General features: G+C 56.6%; 1 protein-coding gene across 3 annotated transcripts in view; it reads right to left on the bottom strand.

Annotated features, from left to right (window-relative positions):
* NUP210 (nucleoporin 210) overlaps positions 1 to 16706 on the bottom strand; it is an 87482-nt gene that overhangs the window by 53392 nt on the left and 17384 nt on the right. Inside the window, exons 2-11 of one of the 3 annotated variants that reach the window (XM_062200603.1) lie at positions 12950 to 13086; positions 11411 to 11542; positions 9649 to 9745; positions 7045 to 7195; positions 6013 to 6145; positions 4425 to 4583; positions 3853 to 3921; positions 2494 to 2600; positions 1432 to 1572; positions 541 to 678 (exon numbers count right to left, since the gene is read on the bottom strand). In XM_062200603.1, the coding sequence (XP_062056587.1) occupies positions 541 to 678; positions 1432 to 1572; positions 2494 to 2600; positions 3853 to 3921; positions 4425 to 4583; positions 6013 to 6145; positions 7045 to 7195; positions 9649 to 9745; positions 11411 to 11542; positions 12950 to 13086 (1264 nt within the window). Of the gene's footprint in view, positions 1 to 540; positions 679 to 1431; positions 1573 to 2493; positions 2601 to 3852; positions 3922 to 4424; positions 4584 to 6012; positions 6146 to 7044; positions 7196 to 9648; positions 9746 to 11410; positions 11543 to 12936; positions 13087 to 16706 lie in introns of all 3 variants that reach the window. The other 2 variants (XM_062200604.1, XM_062200605.1) reach the window with 2 other exon arrangements.

Genomic DNA, 16706 nt, shown 5'->3' with positions numbered 1-16706 from the left:
TTCTCCCAGGGCAGCTCCACAGCCAGGAAGGGGAGAAGTCTCAGCACACAGGCAGGACATCCATCACCAGTGCAGGAGGACTGCAGGACTGATGGCGACTGCGCTGACCACACAGGCTCGGGCCCCTCTGAAGTCAGTGCCTGCAGGCCCACGCCATGGGGGAAGGTGAACCTGTGTGACCGGGTGGGCGACGTTCTTCCCTTGAACTTTGGATTTTTCTCTAGGTGGATTCATACTACTTTCTAAAAGCAACACTCTAGAAAAACAAAGCCAAGTGGAACTCAGATCTGGATACCAGTATTTATCCAGTATTTATTGAACTTTCCTTGCTCTGTTTTTTTCAGCTGGGCATTCAGTGTTTTCCTGGTTAACAAAACACACTGCTGTGAGGAAAACTTCATGAAAGACGGGAGTCTCAATGCCTCTGATTTAAAATCTTCTCCCACCACTGGAGAGAAAATTAGAAGTGGCAGATGGGTGAAAAGCCACAGGCCGCGGAGACACCCCAAGCACTGCGCCCAGGGTGGGGGTCTCACCTACCTTGATTGTGTACTGATAGGCGCCTGTCTTTGGTTGCCAGGGAAACGTCAAGATGCTGGGGTTGAGGGTGATGGGGACATGAATGTCCACCTCCTGCTGGTTCCACACGGGCACCCGCAGCGTGTGGACCCCTCCGTCCTACAAGGGTGAGGGCACAGCTTGTCACAACAACCAGGTCATCAGCACAGTGTGTCCCAGCCACTCGGGCCCCTGCCCTTCCAGGAGGATTGAGCCACAAGGGGTGACGTTCTGCACATGGAACAGTGGAAAAAACCCCAGTCAGACGGCCCACAGCCTCATTGGCCTCTAAGGGGCTGGCTTTCCATGGCACTGTGACAATTCAAGGAAATGCTGCGTGACCCAGCCCTCAGGGCAGGATGACTGAGGGAGAAATTGAGGGTGTGGGGTGTAAAAGCCATGTACCCATCCCCCTCCAAAGCTCCTTTCTGTGACATCCTGCTGCCCCTTACAGGGGTGTATGCTGGGAAAACGTGGCACTTGTGTCCATGTGCCAGTCACTGAAACGCTGCTTCTACCTGAACTGATCAACCCTAGACATAGGAGAAATTTAGGAAAAGACTGAGGACCTGAGCAGTCAAAACAGACAAAGACTAGCTCTGGCTAGTGGCTCTGGCTGGGGCCCAGTTGGACACACATAAACCAAGCCCTTTCCCCAAACAAGGGTTTCTATTGCATTCCAGAAAGGCACAGGGCAAATGGCAGCAAGAGGGTTGGCCTGGCCCCTAGGAACAGAAGAGCCCTGAATCCCCTGGATTCACAGAGCTCCTGTGCACTGGGGCTCTGGGCCCTGTCCTTGGACATTTCTGCCCTAAGAGGCAACCTTTGCAGGCTGAGGGCCAAAGGCCCAGATGAGGAGAGGCACCCACTCACCTGGTCCACCACAGAGGTGAGGGCTGCGCTGATGGCCGTCTGGCCGCTGCGAATGGCCCTGACGTGATGGTGCGAGCCGTTCTGGGATGATGACAGTACCTCGAAGAACTCGGCAGGAAGCACGGCTTCAATTCGGATGTTCTGAAAGGTGAGGCAGGACAGGAGACAGGTGCTTCTGGGGCAACTCGGCAGAGCAGGACTTGGCCAAGAAGCTAGGGCACCCGGAAACAGCAGCCAGGTCCCCTCTGCGGTTCAGGGACCTCTGAAGGCAGGCAGTCAGCTGGGCAAGGCCAGGGAACAGCTCCTAGGCCACTCCGCCGGCTCTGCACAGCCACGACCTGGCACTGCTGCTTTGGCTCTCCGGGCAGCTCCCAACCTCCGGCAGCCTTCCTGGGCCCTGAGGCTCAACAAGGCCCCACCAGACACAAGGACACCAAACCTCGCAGAGCTAACTTCACACAATAGTGACGATCCCCATGTTTGCTTAGCACAGTGTGGACAGCTGCAGCCTCTGCCAAGGAGCCTGGGGGGCCTCTCCCCCTTCACCGAACCTCAGAGGCCACAAGGAAGGACCTGGTATTTACACGATGCCCCTGGGGACTGCCTGCAAGTACAGAGGCCCAGATGCCTCCCATCTCCCCAGTCTCTGCCTGCTGCTCTTTGCAGGCTGGAAAGCTGAGGTGAGCCCCGGTCCCCTGGTCACAGGAGGCCGTCAGGAAGGGCACCCTGGGCCTCTGCAGCAGGAGGGAGGCGAAGACTCAGTGTCAGGACCCTAGGCTTGAAGAGATGGGGGCAGTGGGAGAGCTCTACCTCACCACGGTGAGCCCTGCCACCTCGGCTGCCTCTCCCCACCCTGCAGGGAGGTCTGCTGCACAGACTCAGGCTCTGGAGATGCACCAGGGCCCCACAGAAAGCATCCATGCAGACCCAGAGTGCCAGCAGCAGGCAGAGGATGCCCAGGGCCCTCCGTGTGGGGCCCCAGTTGCTTTGGCGCTGCTTGCCTGGCAGCTGTCCCAGGAGACAGTGCCACCTCACCACGCCAGGCCCCAGGCTGGCACTCACGTCCGATAGGTAGACCTTGTTGCTGGACTTGTCAAATACTTCGACAGTGATTTCATACAGGCGGCCAGTCTCCAGCACCCACCTGTCACCAGGGTGCACGGTGAACCCTAAAGACAGGCAAACAGAGAGCCTGAGCGTGCAGGCCTCAGGGCCCAAGGGCTGAGAAAGAGGTCGGGATCAAGTGCCACAGGTCTGAAGGCTCCACAACCCCCACCTGGAGACCCCACATCTTCCCACATAAGGACCTCACATCTACCTACCTGACACCCCACAACCCCCACCTGGAGACCCCACATCTTCCCACATAAGGACCTCACATCTACCTACCTGACATCCCACAACCCCCACCTGGAGACCCCATACCCACCCTCCCGGAGGCTCCGTAATTTGGCCTCCTTTCCAGACAGCGTAGCTGCTGCAGGGGTGACCTCATACCCCAGCTGCCCAGGGCCCTTAGAATCTGTGACCCATCTGTGATGCTCTGAATCCCCCTGCTCTGCCTGCTCAGTGCTGTCCCCAGCAGGTGTAGGCCCTACAGCGTGGCACTGTGCGCTCTCCCCTCCCACACCTAGGAGCACATTCCGTGCCCTGCCACCACCTGTTCCCACTGTCCCAACCCCCACCCCTGACCCCAGCCCTACCCATGTTGAGGACCCTGTCTTTCTTCCCTTGTAAGCTCAGTGCCCAGCACAAGCCAGGCAGACAGAAGGTGCTGAGAAACCTTTCTGAGCAAATTAAGTTCCTAAGACAAGAGGCCACCACTGTCACCTTGGGTCTGCACCCTCCGGGTGCTGACAAGTGGAGATGCACTGTCACCTGCACTACGTGGGTGTACTCAACAGGAGAGTCATCTCAGACTGAAGGAAGCATTGCCATGGTGACCTGGGATGATGCAAGTACCCTGGCGGGCTCCCACACCGCTGCTTTCATAGCTCTGTGGCCCGACTGTGCCCAATGTCCCGCACTGCTGCAAGCCCCTCCGCTCCTCTCAGGGGCCTCTCCCACCTCCTTGGCCAAGGCACCTGCCAATTGTCATGTCACCTCGGGGCCCTCTGTAGCTGAGTGGACCACTGTGCCCCATCCTCCAAACACCTCGAGCAATGCTCAGGCCCAGGTGAAGCCTTGGTAGAAAAAGCAGGGTGCAAATTCGCCATCACTCTTCCTATCCCACACCTCTCCCCGCTCTCTTCCTCCTGCCAGACTGATCTGGCCTCTGCTTGCTTCTGCACATCCAGGAGTAGGCTGGGAAAAGCCCCAGGCGGGGGCACGTAGGCCTTTGCAGGCGCAATGCTGTTGCTCTCCTCTCATGCTCTTCAACTCCTCTAAGTACAAAGGAATGCCCAGGAGGCTCATACTCACCCAGGTAGCCAGGTTCCACCACGTAGATGGTGCTGTTGGGTAACCGGGAAGCACCCTGCATGCGGATACCTGAATGCTTAATTAAGGGACAAGACACAGACAGCAGAGAGACTAGTGGGCAGGCTCCAGAGTGGCTCAGGTGGACTCCGTGTCACTAAGAAAGCACAGGACACATGGGGGGGGGGGTGCCAAGGCACCACTCAGAATCAAAGGCCCCGCCCCACCATCTGCAGTGGGGATGCTCTGGAAGAATGGCCGTGACCACACTTGAGTGACTGTGGGCCATCCACAAGCTGGAGGCTGGTGTTGGGGCAGCCTCTGCTAGGAGGCAGCAGGCACCACGGAGGCTTCTGGAGGCAAGGAAGGATGCTCCCGCCTCTGTTCCTGGGAGCCTCGCCAGTGAGTCGCCCTCGGAGGTGAGCCCCGCGGCTTGGCGACAGTGCTATCTCAGGGCTTCCTGCTTTGCAGACCGTGTGGGGAAATGGGGCTATTTTTAGCCTTGCCTGGCTTGCCGGGAGAACAACAACTCAGGTTCTGAAAGGTAGATGCACGCAGGCCCAAAAAGAGGATACTCCTGTGGCCGAGGACCAGGCTGCTCTGCCCCAGCTGCACCGCGGTAACCAGCGACGTGTCCTGGGCCAGCACGGCCACGGGCCGGGTGAGGTCTCCTTCAGGGCTGGGGAAGCTGTTCTGAAGCTGCAGCTCATACTGATCAGAGGGCATGGAGAGTTCTGGGTGCCCAGAGACCCAAGAGAACAAGAGAGGGGGGAGAGGAGGGGAGTGTGACCCTGCTGCCAGCACAGCTGCTGGCCTTTTCTGCTTAATTTTTCCCAAAGCATTAATGTTTAATGTGATTCTCCGCGCCTGTGGACACAAGTGACACCCCAAGAATTGTTAATTTTTTGCGGCTCCCTTCAGCTGTTAGAAAATAAAATCACTACAGCCTCTGGCCCGGGAACAGGCTCAGACCATTCATTCCCACCACTGCGGAAGCAAGTGGACTCTGCTTCTGCATCCAGGGGGCTGGGCTGGGTCCCACTGGAGCTGTCCGCCCTCCAGGAGGCCCCAAACAGGCTCTGGGCAATGGGCTCCTGCTGGTCCAATCACTGCAAAGAACTGACCCAGCTACCACCCTGACCACCCCCGCCCAGGGCCTCCCTGCTCTGCATCATGTCCAGTGCTCTGCCTCGGGAAAGGGGTTTGCCCAGCCTGAGCCAGGAGGGGGAGCACTGCCCCAGGAAAACAATGAGTTCTCCAAAGCCACCATCTTAGGCCAGGGGCTCTGCGGACAGAAATGGAGGCTGCTGACCAGGGCCCCGGGACGCCTCAACACCATGCTGCTGTCGGTAACTCCTCACCTCGGCCTCAACTCAGCAACCCTGGGAGCAGATGCTACTGACGCCCACCTCCAGACGGTGGATGGAGGAAAACCAAGAGAAAGCTGCTCAGGGTCCCGCAGCGGGGTGGGGGAGCAGAGCTGGGATTCCACCTCAAGAGCCTCTACCTCCTCATCCCTCTCCCAGGTCCACAACCTGTCACTCACACGCTGACCCTGTAGGTGTGGCCACCTCCGAGCCTCCTCCAGCAAGAGAGAAGGGGACACGGGGAACTGCAGGCAACATCCCTGCTTATCACTCCATTCTGGGTCCCAGCTGAGGGACTGGCAAAGGCAGGGGTCAGGGTCAAGGCTGCTGGAGGCAGGGTTTTGGCTAAAACAAGCAAGAGGCCTGTCTCCCAGCCTGGGCTACCCCATGGTCCCCCAGTGAGTCCTGCAGCATGGCCCCAGGCCCGCAGCAGCTACTGAAGAAAGCTTGGTGCAGGCCCCAGCAATGCGTACGCTCATGAGCCCAGTGAGGGCTCATACCCAGTTTCCTCACCTCTAATTAAGGGAAGCCCAGCCACATGGGGCGGGGCGGTGAGCCTTGCTGATAACGCACCCAGGACAAGTATCATAAAATCACTCAGCTGCCCCATAAAACAACCCTGCTTCTGTGCAGCACTAGATCCCTCGCTGTTCAGACTTCTTTGAATGAGTAACAGATTTTTGGAGCCAACTCTTTTTCTCTGCATCCGCCCCCAGCCTCTCAAATAAGGTTTTTTTTTTTTTTAATATGTAAAGAGGAGGGAACATCTGCCATGATGCCCAGGTCATGGACACACCTATGATCTTGCCTTGCCTGATCTTCTGCACCTTGTAGTGGATGGAGGTCCCCACCATCAGGTAGACGTCGTAAGCTGGGTTCAGAAGGATGTTCTCCAGAATCAGCAGCCTGACTTCCGCAGGGCGCACATGCTTGCACGAAGCAGAGGGCAGCAAAGGTGAGGTGGGATCAGAGCGTGGGGGTGGGGGCAAGGGGAGGTTAACCTTTTAGTGTGTTTGTTCCAAGGTTGAAAGTGAAGAGAAAAGATAGCACTCACAACCGCACACCTGCAGGCCCCAGAAGTCCCAGGGGGGACCCTGCAGGTGTGGTAGGTGTGCAAGCCATGGCCACTGCCAAAAAGCTCACGAGCATCTCATTCCATTATGTGTGTGCTATCTCCGTTTTAAGTGAACAAAAAGGAGAGGGCAGAGCCAGGCATGATCTCAGTGGATGCTGAGGCCACGTGGAGCTCAGGTTCTCTCCCCACATAAGCCTGAGTCCAGGGAGGTTGGGCAGCCCCAGCCTTCCTGAAAACAGGGAGAGGTACGTGTCTCTGTTGACCCCTAGCCCCTCCTCCTACCTAGGACCCCCTCCTCAGGAGGACTGTGAGATGGGAGAGGGACCGTCGAGTGTCCTGTCTGGCAGACCCTCCAGGGTTGCAGGGTTGTCAGGGGCCTGAATCTTAAAACTCTCTTGGGGCTACTTGGTAGCCCTATGAGTGGCAGAAAACTGAGGGCTAAACAAATGGCTCCTGCTGGCAGGAAGGCAGACACTGTCTGACGGAGACAACAGCTGCTATGCAGCTCTTCTCTCTGTGCGCTCCTGCCGGCCTCCTCCATGGCCCCGTGGCTCTCGCTCTGCACCAAGAGTAATGTCGCACGAGCTTCCGCACTTACAGATAAGTTAAGGACGGTGCCCTCTGACGCCTCAACCACCTCTCCCCAAGTCGTGGAGCAAAGCAAACCAAGAAAAACACCTGAAGGCCTTCCCGTGAGTCCCCTTGTCCACAGGTGCGAGCAGCAGGCACCTGATGCCACCCCCAGAGGCCCACCTTGTACACGGCCTCCTGGATGCGAGCCTTGAGCTTGGAGCTCCCCGTCTTCATCCCAGACACCAGGATGGTGTCTCCCTGCTTGGCCACCTTCTCCATCTCCGAGATGTAGGAAGGAGGTATGTATGTGGACTCCAAGAACGTTAGGATTCTGGAAGAGGAACAGACGGTCTACGGCATTCGTCACACCTAACCAAAGACAACCATCAGCCACCAATGCCTCCTGCTGGCTGCCAGGAGCCAAAATCAGTAGCATCCTCTTTGCCAGTGGCACTGAGACACAGGTCCCTACAACTTCCTGCATCAGAATTGCCTGTGTCTTTGTGAAAAATGCAAACTCTTTGATCCGGTCCAGCCTCTGTGCACAAGAGGCCTACAAATCTGCATTTCCTCAACCTACACGTGATGCTAAACACTGGACTGGGAGAGCACTCAGTCCAAATGGGAAGTGAGGCCCACAGAAGTCAGGCGGCAGGCCCAAGGCCCAAGACCCCAAGACCCAGCCAAAGCAGCATCGGTAGCCCACCAGAGCCCGAGGGAGGAGCTGGAGATGCAGTGGGCCCCGGCCAGGTGTGTGCTGTAAATGAGGCTGGCTGGACTAGCCCTCCCCAGGCTCTCCCTCCAGCCCACACAGGACGATCTGTCAGACACACATCCCTTCTCCGCAAGGCTGGCGGGCACTGTGATTGATTTCCTCGCCCAGTTGTAGCGGGTGTCACGTGCTACATTTAAGAAAGAACCAGGACAACCAGCTCCAAGCTGCCTTGGCACCTTGGACTGCGGTCAGCATTCAGCTCACAGGGCGCTGCTGGGAAGCCAGCGCGGGGCTCACCTCAGCCGGCAGCCAGCATTCCTAGAGCATCAAGCATACCCTGGTCCCAGGGAGGGATCCCGAGCACACGTCAGCTTGCCCGGTGTCCCTCAGAGGAGGGCACGGGGCTCTCTTCTCTTCCTCTGTTTTACAAGCCAGATATGGGGAAAGAGGAGTCTCAGACACATTAGGTTCCTTGACCAAGGGCCCAGGCAGGAAGCGTCAGGGCCAGGATTGGAATCTGGGTCTCTCAGACTCTGAAGCCCTATTTCTGGCTTTACAAAACCAGCAACTCCAGATCTGGTCCAGGACACAGACAGAGGATGAGGGTCCCAGCCCCTCAGAGCTCTCAACCCGAGTGCGACTCGACTCACAGAGTGTCAGGACACGGGGACATCTGCCCTGGACTCAGCCGTTAGTGCACGAGGCCGGGCCAGGTGCCTGGCCCCTCCTACAGCCACTGCGGGACTAGAGAAGGACAGCTCAAGCAGTCCTAACCAGTGGGGTGAAAAAGTGGCCTCATGGAGAGAACCCTGACAGACACACCCCACCCAAGTGACTAGGGACCACCCTCAATAGCAGGTCCAGTGGGGCCATAGTACGAGGCAGGTGGGTAGACACCAACTGTCACCACAGTGACACTCTTGCCAAAGACACAAGGTTCTGAGTCCAGTCACAAGGGGACAGAAGGTAAACCAAAGGGAGGCACGTGCTACCAAACACCTGCATTGTCACCACCCAGAGTGCTCGGGTCCCTGATGTCACCTGGGCACCTCAGCCCCAAAGACCGACCCAGGCCAACAGAGACCAAGCTGATGGGACTCTGGCCTGAGTTTCTGTGCCAGAGGACAAAATGGTAACACTTGGCAAAGCTTGGCTGAGATGGGCAGACTACAGCCTCCAGGTTCCCTTCACAACTTTATAACTGCACTGTGGGGGCCCAAAATTGTGACAAAATTCAAAAAAATAGTAATTTGTCCTCCCCCAAAAGGACTCCGCTCCTTAACACCTTATTAAATGGGGGTGGACACTCAATGGAGCTGTCAACGTGGGGCTTGGGACAGCCGCCTCCCATTGCAGAGTGCCTAGGCTCCAGACTCGGCTCTGCTCCGAGTCCAACTCCCTGCGGATGCACACGCTGGGAGGCAGCGGTGATGGCTCCTGTACTGAGTCCCTGCCACCCATGTGGGAGATGTAGATTAAATTCCGGGATCCTGGCTCGGGGTTGGCATCTGTCTATTTCTATCTGTCCATCTCTGTCTCTGCCTTTCAACTAAAATGAAAATAAACAAGTGAAACAATGTTTTAAAAGGTATTTAATGAGGCACCAGAAGACGCAGGACACTGGGATAATGGTTCCATAGGAGCCCTGGCTGAGGAAGCGTCCCACTGTGATGACAACTCTACCTTGTGCGCCATCCACCTGGACAGCCACTTCCTGCCCAGCTTCAGAGCACAGGGAAGCCACAGCACAGCTCAGGACTGAACTGTCCAAGCAGCCTGGGCAGCAGCTGTCCCTGCTGCCCATCCCTCTGGCCGACACCTGCCTCCTGAAGTACTGCTCTCGGGGGGCCACACACATGACCCGTATGCCCCCAAGACCTCCGGTGACCTGTGCCAGCTGCCCATGAGACAAACCCCAGGTCCAGGTGCTGGTACAACCCTTTGAGACAAAAACTCCCTCTAAGTCACTGGAATGCAGGCAGGCAGCCCAAGCCCCTTGCGGACAAGGACAAGAGCCCCCAGCCCCACCAGGGATCCCCGGACCCCCTCTTCCAGCTTCCCCCTCTTACCGCAGTGCATTGTGGGAGTCCGAGAACCCATTTGCCTCTGGGTCCTTCACGATGGTCCAGTCGAAGACCAGCCCTGCCAGGGTGCTGAAGGTGTTCCCTGGAGGGGCAGACAGAAATGTGACAGGGTCCAGTGCCCAGGACCACGGGCAGAGGAGTCGGGAGTGTCTCACTCAGGAGAGTCTTGTGCAGCACCTCCCTTGTAAACAGGTGCCAAGGCCTCTGCTGCAGGAAGAAGAAACCAAGGCAGACAGACAGGAAGCCACGTGCTCACAGTCAGGTGACTGGGAGGGGCTAAGCTGGACTGGAACCCAGGGCTGTCTGTCCCTGCCTTGCACTGCTCATGGCAGATGCAGAGTGGCAGGAACCAGTCACACTGCCCGAGAAGTGCGCACCATCCCTCCCAGGGCAGGACTAGATGCTGAGGGATGAGGGGCAGCATCCCGGACTCTCCAGCCTCACCCAACTGTTCTTAACCTTGACTATGAGGCTCCTGGAGCCCCAGAGTGAGAGCAGGGAGCCAGGTTCAGACAGCCTGAGCTCTAAGGGCCTGGCTGGCCTTCAGGGGGCCTTGGGCCCAATGTTAAGTAACACCACATGCAGGGGCTGGCGTTATGGCATAGCAAGTCAAGCCTGCAATGCTGGCATCCCATAAGGGCTCTAGTTTGCACCCTGGCTGTTCTACTTCCAATCCAGTTACGTTAATGGCCTGGGGAAAGAAGGAGAAGATGGCCCAAGTGTTTGCACCCCTGCCACCCAATGGATGAAGTTCCTGGTTTCAGCCTGGCCCAGCTATTGCAGCCACTTGGGTAGTGGGTCAGCAGATGGAAGATTCTCTCTCTCTCTCTCTCTCTCTCTCTCTCTCTGAGAGAATCTCTCTTTCTGAGGATTCAGAGCAAACAAAATTCTGTGGTTTCTCACAAATCAAAGCATTTGAGCAAAATAATCTGTCTTCCTAAGAAGCAAGCCTATGGGTGAAGCAGGCCTGGGTCCTCAAGGGCCAGGGGCAGCCACCCTCCTACTCCTGACATCTCTGCTGACTGCCCAAGGAGTAAGGTCACACACTCGGGGGAAAAAGTAACTCAAAAATGACCTGATTATATGAACCAAAAGCTTAACCCGACTAAAAAGAGACGGACAGTGGCATGCGTAGGACTCACGGTCACTGGCACCGCATTCCTGGCTGGCGGGAGCTTAAAATGGCACAACTGCTTTGGAGAGCAGTTGGCACCGGTGCTCATTTCAGATGCCGGCACTGTGGTCAGATTAACCCCACTGCGCCACAACACCAGCCCCACTCTGACCCTCTTGACCAAGGTCACGGTGCAGCCAAGGCAGTCTGCCCAGCACCACAGAGGCCTCTGGTGACGTGAAGAAGGAAACAGTGCTCCTGGCCAGGGCACTGGCCTGTACCAGGAAGCTGAGTGTGGTCACCAGCCAGCTCTTCCTGCTTCCAATCACTGTGCAGAACGTCAGCTTCCCAAGGACTGCCGCCACGGAACAGGGTCAGGTCTGCCTCCGGCATCTGCCGTAGCCCTGCGCACAGGCACCTGAGCAGGAGCAGCAGGCTGGGCTCGATGCCACCGAGGGCATAGGACCCACCTCAGAGGCAGTTTCCGCCTCTTCAACTTCTGGCACCAACTCCAGGTCCCTGCCTGCAGGAGCCCACGGTGGGCACAGCAGGGATGGATGCAGGAGGACAGCCCGACAGAGAGGCCACAGTCACTGAGGAGGACACTGGTGGGCGGGGAGGGGACGTCCTCACCTTCTGAGTCCAGTGCCTGGATCTTCAGCTCCAGAGGGGAGTCTTCCAGGTAGAGTTCGCGGGTGGTGGAGACGATCTGAATGCCATGGATGAGGTCCACGATGGCATCGCAGCGCAGCACCTGCCCCGTGGCTGCAGGGGTGGGAAGGGATGGTCAGCACTGAGGACAGCGCCCGGCCCACGCCCACCTCTAGGACCCTGCAGCAGGCCCGGTGGTCCTATGCTCTGGCAGTGACTATGGCAACCAGCAACACATCACCATCACTACCACCGCCACGGGTAAAGAACTCAGTTCCCCTGTAGAAGCCAAGCCCAAACCACTGCCTGGAAGAGCCCTCCTGGGAGCTAACTGGGACCTCAGGGAAGGGAGGGCCTTGGGGGCATTTTCCTGGCCTGTCTCCTCTTCTCCAGCTTGAACGCTAGCACTGAAGGGTGTGTGGGAAAACAAACAAAATAAAGCAAACAAACAAACAAACTCACCACTAGAAAACTGTCAGTTTGTTCAAGGTGTGACCATGGAGTTGAACAAGGCTGACAGTGTGATGAGCCAGGGAAGTCCTGTCCCTACATGGAGAGCAGGAATGACACTGCTGGTGACTTCACCATGGGAGGGGGCGTGGACATACAGACTATTTAGGGCTGCTCCAGGAATAAGGGACGTGGATGACATTTCCTGGGTGGCAGCGTGCAACACAAAATCGCTCTAGCCGTTCTCCAGCCACACAGAAAAATGCTGTGCCCTGTTAATGCTGTGCGGCCCCTGTGGATCAAAGCATTAATGGTACCCATCTGTTGGGACCCAGGAAAACTGGGCATCCTTCCTGGTAAGGAAACAGCCCAGAAGAACCCCAAATTGTTCTCTGTATAAAAAATGTTCACTTTATTTAATTTTCATTGTATTTGAAAGGCAAAGAGACACAGAGATCTTCTTGGACTCCACTAGCTCATTCCCCAAAACAGTCAGGGCTGGACCAGGCCAAGCTAGGAACCAGAACTCCATCTGGGTATCTCACATGATGTCAGGAATCCAAGTACATGAGCCACCTGCCGCCTCCCAGGTGCACAGTAGCAGGAACCTGGATCAGAAGCAGAGCTGGGACTAAACCTAGGCACTTTGATATGGGATGCGGGCATGCCAGGCAGCATCTTAACTCCCACCCCCAGAACATTTACTTTTAGATACAACACTGGCACAAACATGCAAAGACGATCTAACTGCCCAAGACAAGGGAATGCTTACAGGACAACCTCCTCTGAGGAGTACCACTGAACATTCAAAATAACCCCACAGTAGACTGAACACATTCAGCGCACAGTGGGTGGGGCGGATGCTCGGTAGGACATCACACAGTCTCTGATTATTTTACACCCAAGATATGGCAACTAAAGATGGGGAAGGGAAAGGGTGAGTTCCCTAGACTGGGGCCACTTTCCTCATTTTGAGTGTGTAGGTGTTCAGACTTTTGGGGTAACAAACAATTCAGAAAGGCAGGCTCCACGAGGGGGAACCCACATGAATGGCTCACACAAAGCCCTTACTGATGTCCTCTGCGAAGATGATGCTGGTCAGGCGGGCAGGTTGGGTCAGGCGGGCCTGCACCACTGCCTTCTGGGAGCACTGGTGCTCGCTGGGGCCCAGGGGCTCTATGCTGGCCACCTCCGGCCGGGTGGATGACCTGCAGCAAGAATACGGGAACTCACCCTCCTGCAAGGCATAGCTGGGCCCGTGGGCAGCTCCCCACCTGGGGCTCCATCCCAGACCCAAGCCCAGAAACCAGGTGAATGAGCAGCCTCACACCAGCTTCACAGCCGAGGAAAATCACAGCACAGGTGAAGCCCCTCCGACGTGAGCACCATAGGGCATGGGTCTCAGCCCACGGTCCCCATGGAGCAACTCCTGCGGGAGGCTTACACCCAGAAACAGCATTAGGGTTCAACACATGGGCACTGCCCGAAGCCACCCTAAGATGCAAAAATAACGTGATCACCTCTCATCTGCAGGAGATCCGTTACAAGACCCTCAGTGGCTGCCTAAAACCGTGGGTAGCACCAAATCCCGCATCTGCTGCATGTTCTCCTGTATGTACACACACCTATGATAAAGTTTATAAGCAGGCATAGCCACAGCTGACACCAACATGGAACAATTATAACCATATACTACAATAACGATTATTTGAACTCATCAGCTATTTCTGAAGTGTCTCATTGGACTGTTTTTGTCAGCAGCCACATGTCCTCAAACCACAGAAAGCAAGTGGCAGATGAGGGGGCACCATCGTGACCACCACAATTCTGTCGCTGGGAAAACTGCTCGCGGCAGCCAGCGAGGCAATGCCGCGTGTGAGGAGGATGAGGGCATCTTGGCTGACTCCCAGCCTGGGTCAGGCACACAGATGCCTGCTGGGCAGTATCTCCCACCCCCAAAGGCTCCCACAAACCCTAGCGATCTCCCAGCTGTGATGATGACCACTGACACAAAGTCCCAGCACCCCCAGGGCAGACACTGAGGCTGAGCTGGGAGAAGAGGCCAGCGAAGGACCTGGACAGCCAACAAGATGACCGAGCAGCAGTATGGTCACGGGGTGGGGCAGAGTGGGGGGAGCTGCCTGGCACCAGTGCCTCAGTTTCTCTGTAACACCAGAAAACACCAGTGTCCAGTCCAGGTGAGATAAGGACCAGGGACAGAGTCCAGCAGGCATGGTACCAAGAGGGCTGAGGAAGCACTGCTGTTACCATAGCTGTAGATGGTGCCCAGGGAAGCCTGAGGGGTCCTGTGAGTGGCTGCCATTCGGGGGTCGGGGTAAGGCTGGGAGCCAGTAGCCAGGCAGAGCCCTGGGGTAGGAAGCAGCCAGGTGTGCTGTGCTAAGAGCCATGCAGTGCCCGCAGGGGTGTGGGTGAGGGCACTCATCTCTGGGGTGGCACCAGCACAGCCTGCGACAGGCAGCCTCCCCAGCCTCTGTGGAGACCACCGCCACAGTCTGAGGTGTTCACGAGGGCACCAGTGGCAACAGCTGGTATTGAAAACTCTGGTGTAAAACCCGCCCAAAAGGACATGGCCAAGGCTTCCAGCTGGAGACCAAGGGCCTCCCCGGAGCCAGGCGGGCAATGGTGGCCTCTCCATGCACTCCTGCGGGTGCTGGCCACTCTTATGCCACCAGGCACACACCGAACAGCCGCAGAAGCCTGCAGACCAGCGGCTAACTCTCCCGGAAAGTATGCTGGGAAGGCATCTCAGGCACCAGCTAGAGAAAGGAAGTGAAACACCTGAGGCAGGCCCCCAGGGCTTCCTCAGAGAACACGGGCAGAGGACAGAGCGGCTGGGAAGGCACAGCTGGACATGGGACACAGCCAGCTGCCCGTGATCACTCCTCTCACAGCACGCCAGACAGGCTCCTGTAACGGCAGCTTCAGGACCCTCAGGTGTATGTCCAAGGCCACTAGGCTTCACACACACACACACACACACATACACACTCACACACACACTTCACATACACATTCTCAAAGAACTTGCACACTCCCATGCATGCTCACAGAACCAACTGGAAGTAAGAGAGCAGACCACAGAATTCATGACGATCGACGGTATTTATGCAGGCGTGGGATCCTAGGCTGGCTGTGGGGACACAGGACCTCAGTCAGCAGCCTGGCACCAGCCGCATCGTCCAGCTCAGTGGACACTCACAGTCCACTGCCAGCTTCTAGTCTGACAAATGTGCTTGGGATCAGGTGAGGCTAAGCAGAAGCTGGGCTCTGCACGATCTTTGCAAGTTTTCTACAGGTAGAAAATTATTCCACACTCTGAAATGAAAAGCCAAAAACCAGGGGTAGAGAGGGACACACAGGTGGATCCTGAGGACGGGGGCATGATCCTCCAGAACACTCTAATGGCAGACGCACATCAGCAAGCCTCTGTCCAGACCCACACATATGCACAAGAGCAAGAGCGGACTTAAAAGAAACCACGGTAGACCCAGAAGAGGCTCCTGGCTCCTGGCTTCGGATCAGCTCAGCTCTGGCCATTGCGGCCATTTGGTGAGTGAACCAAGAAATGGAAGACCTCTCTCTCTCTCTCTCTCTCTCTCTCTCTCTCTCTCTCCGCCTCTGCCTCTCTTAACTCTGCCTTTCAAATAAATAAATAAATCTTTAAAAAAAAAAAAAAGTAAAGACCACCACGGTAACAGCTGCACCACCTGGTGAGGGGTGCTCACAGCAGGGGCTACAAGGGGAGAAGGGTCTAGGGGAACTCTGCACTTGCTACTGAATCCAAATGTGCTCTTAAAAATGAACTGTGTGGTGGGGGCTGACACTGTGGCTCAGCGGGTTAACACCCTGGCCTGAAGCGCTGGCATCCCATATGGGCACCAGTTCGAGACCCAGCTGCTCCACTTCCAATCCAGCTCTCTGCTATGACCTGGCAAAGCAGTAGAAGAGTAGAAGATGGCCCAAGTGCTTGGGCCCCTGCACCTGCATGGGAGACCCGGAGGAGGATCCTGATTCCTGGCTTCAGATCAGCGCAGCTCCAGCCATTGCGGCCAATTGAGGAGTGAACCAGCGGATGGAAGACCCCCCCCCCCAGCCAACTGGGGAGTGAACCAGCAGATGGAAGACCTCTCTCTATCTCTCTCTCTCCTCTCCCTGTGTAACTCTGACTTTCAAATAAATAAATATTTTTAAAAAATTAACTGTGTGGGAGAAAAGGAACCCCTCACCTTCCACTCGGCTCTCCGAGAAGCGGCGCAGTGCATCTCAGCCTGTGGCCCTGGGAGCCAGGGATCTGGGCTCCAAGTCAAGGCTGCAATCCCAGCCCATCCTCACGAATAAGCGGAGGTGGGGTCGGGCCACTGTCTGGGACACCTGCACCCTATATCAGAGTTCTGTCTGTCTCTGCTGCTGATACGGCACTGTGGGAGGGAACGGGTGATGTCCCAAGTATCCGGGTTCCTGCTACCCACACAGGAGACCTTCATGGAGTATCTGGCTCCCGGCTTTGGCCTAGCACAGTCCCAGCTGTTGGGGGCATTTAGGGAGTGAACCAGCAGATGGAAGAGCTCACCCTCCCTTTCATTCTGCCTTTCAAACAAGTAATAAACAAACAAACAAACCAAAAGACATCAACAACCTCTTTTCTTGGTCCCTAATGCATCGAGTCCCTCTCAGATGGGGTCCTGGTCAGCACAGACAGTTCTTAAACAGAGACCTGAATTCCCCTCACAGAGCACACTCCCTTCCACGGGCTGCCCCTAGGTGTCCCGCGGCCTCCAGAGCCTGTCTAGAAAGCCCCGTGACCACA

The sequence above is a fragment of the Lepus europaeus genome, chromosome 9, assembly GCF_033115175.1.
Source record: "Lepus europaeus isolate LE1 chromosome 9, mLepTim1.pri, whole genome shotgun sequence".
Taxonomy (NCBI): Eukaryota; Metazoa; Chordata; class Mammalia; order Lagomorpha; family Leporidae; genus Lepus; species Lepus europaeus.
The sequence above is the reverse complement of the archived record's forward strand: the minus strand, read 5'-3'. Positions and strand labels throughout refer to the sequence as shown.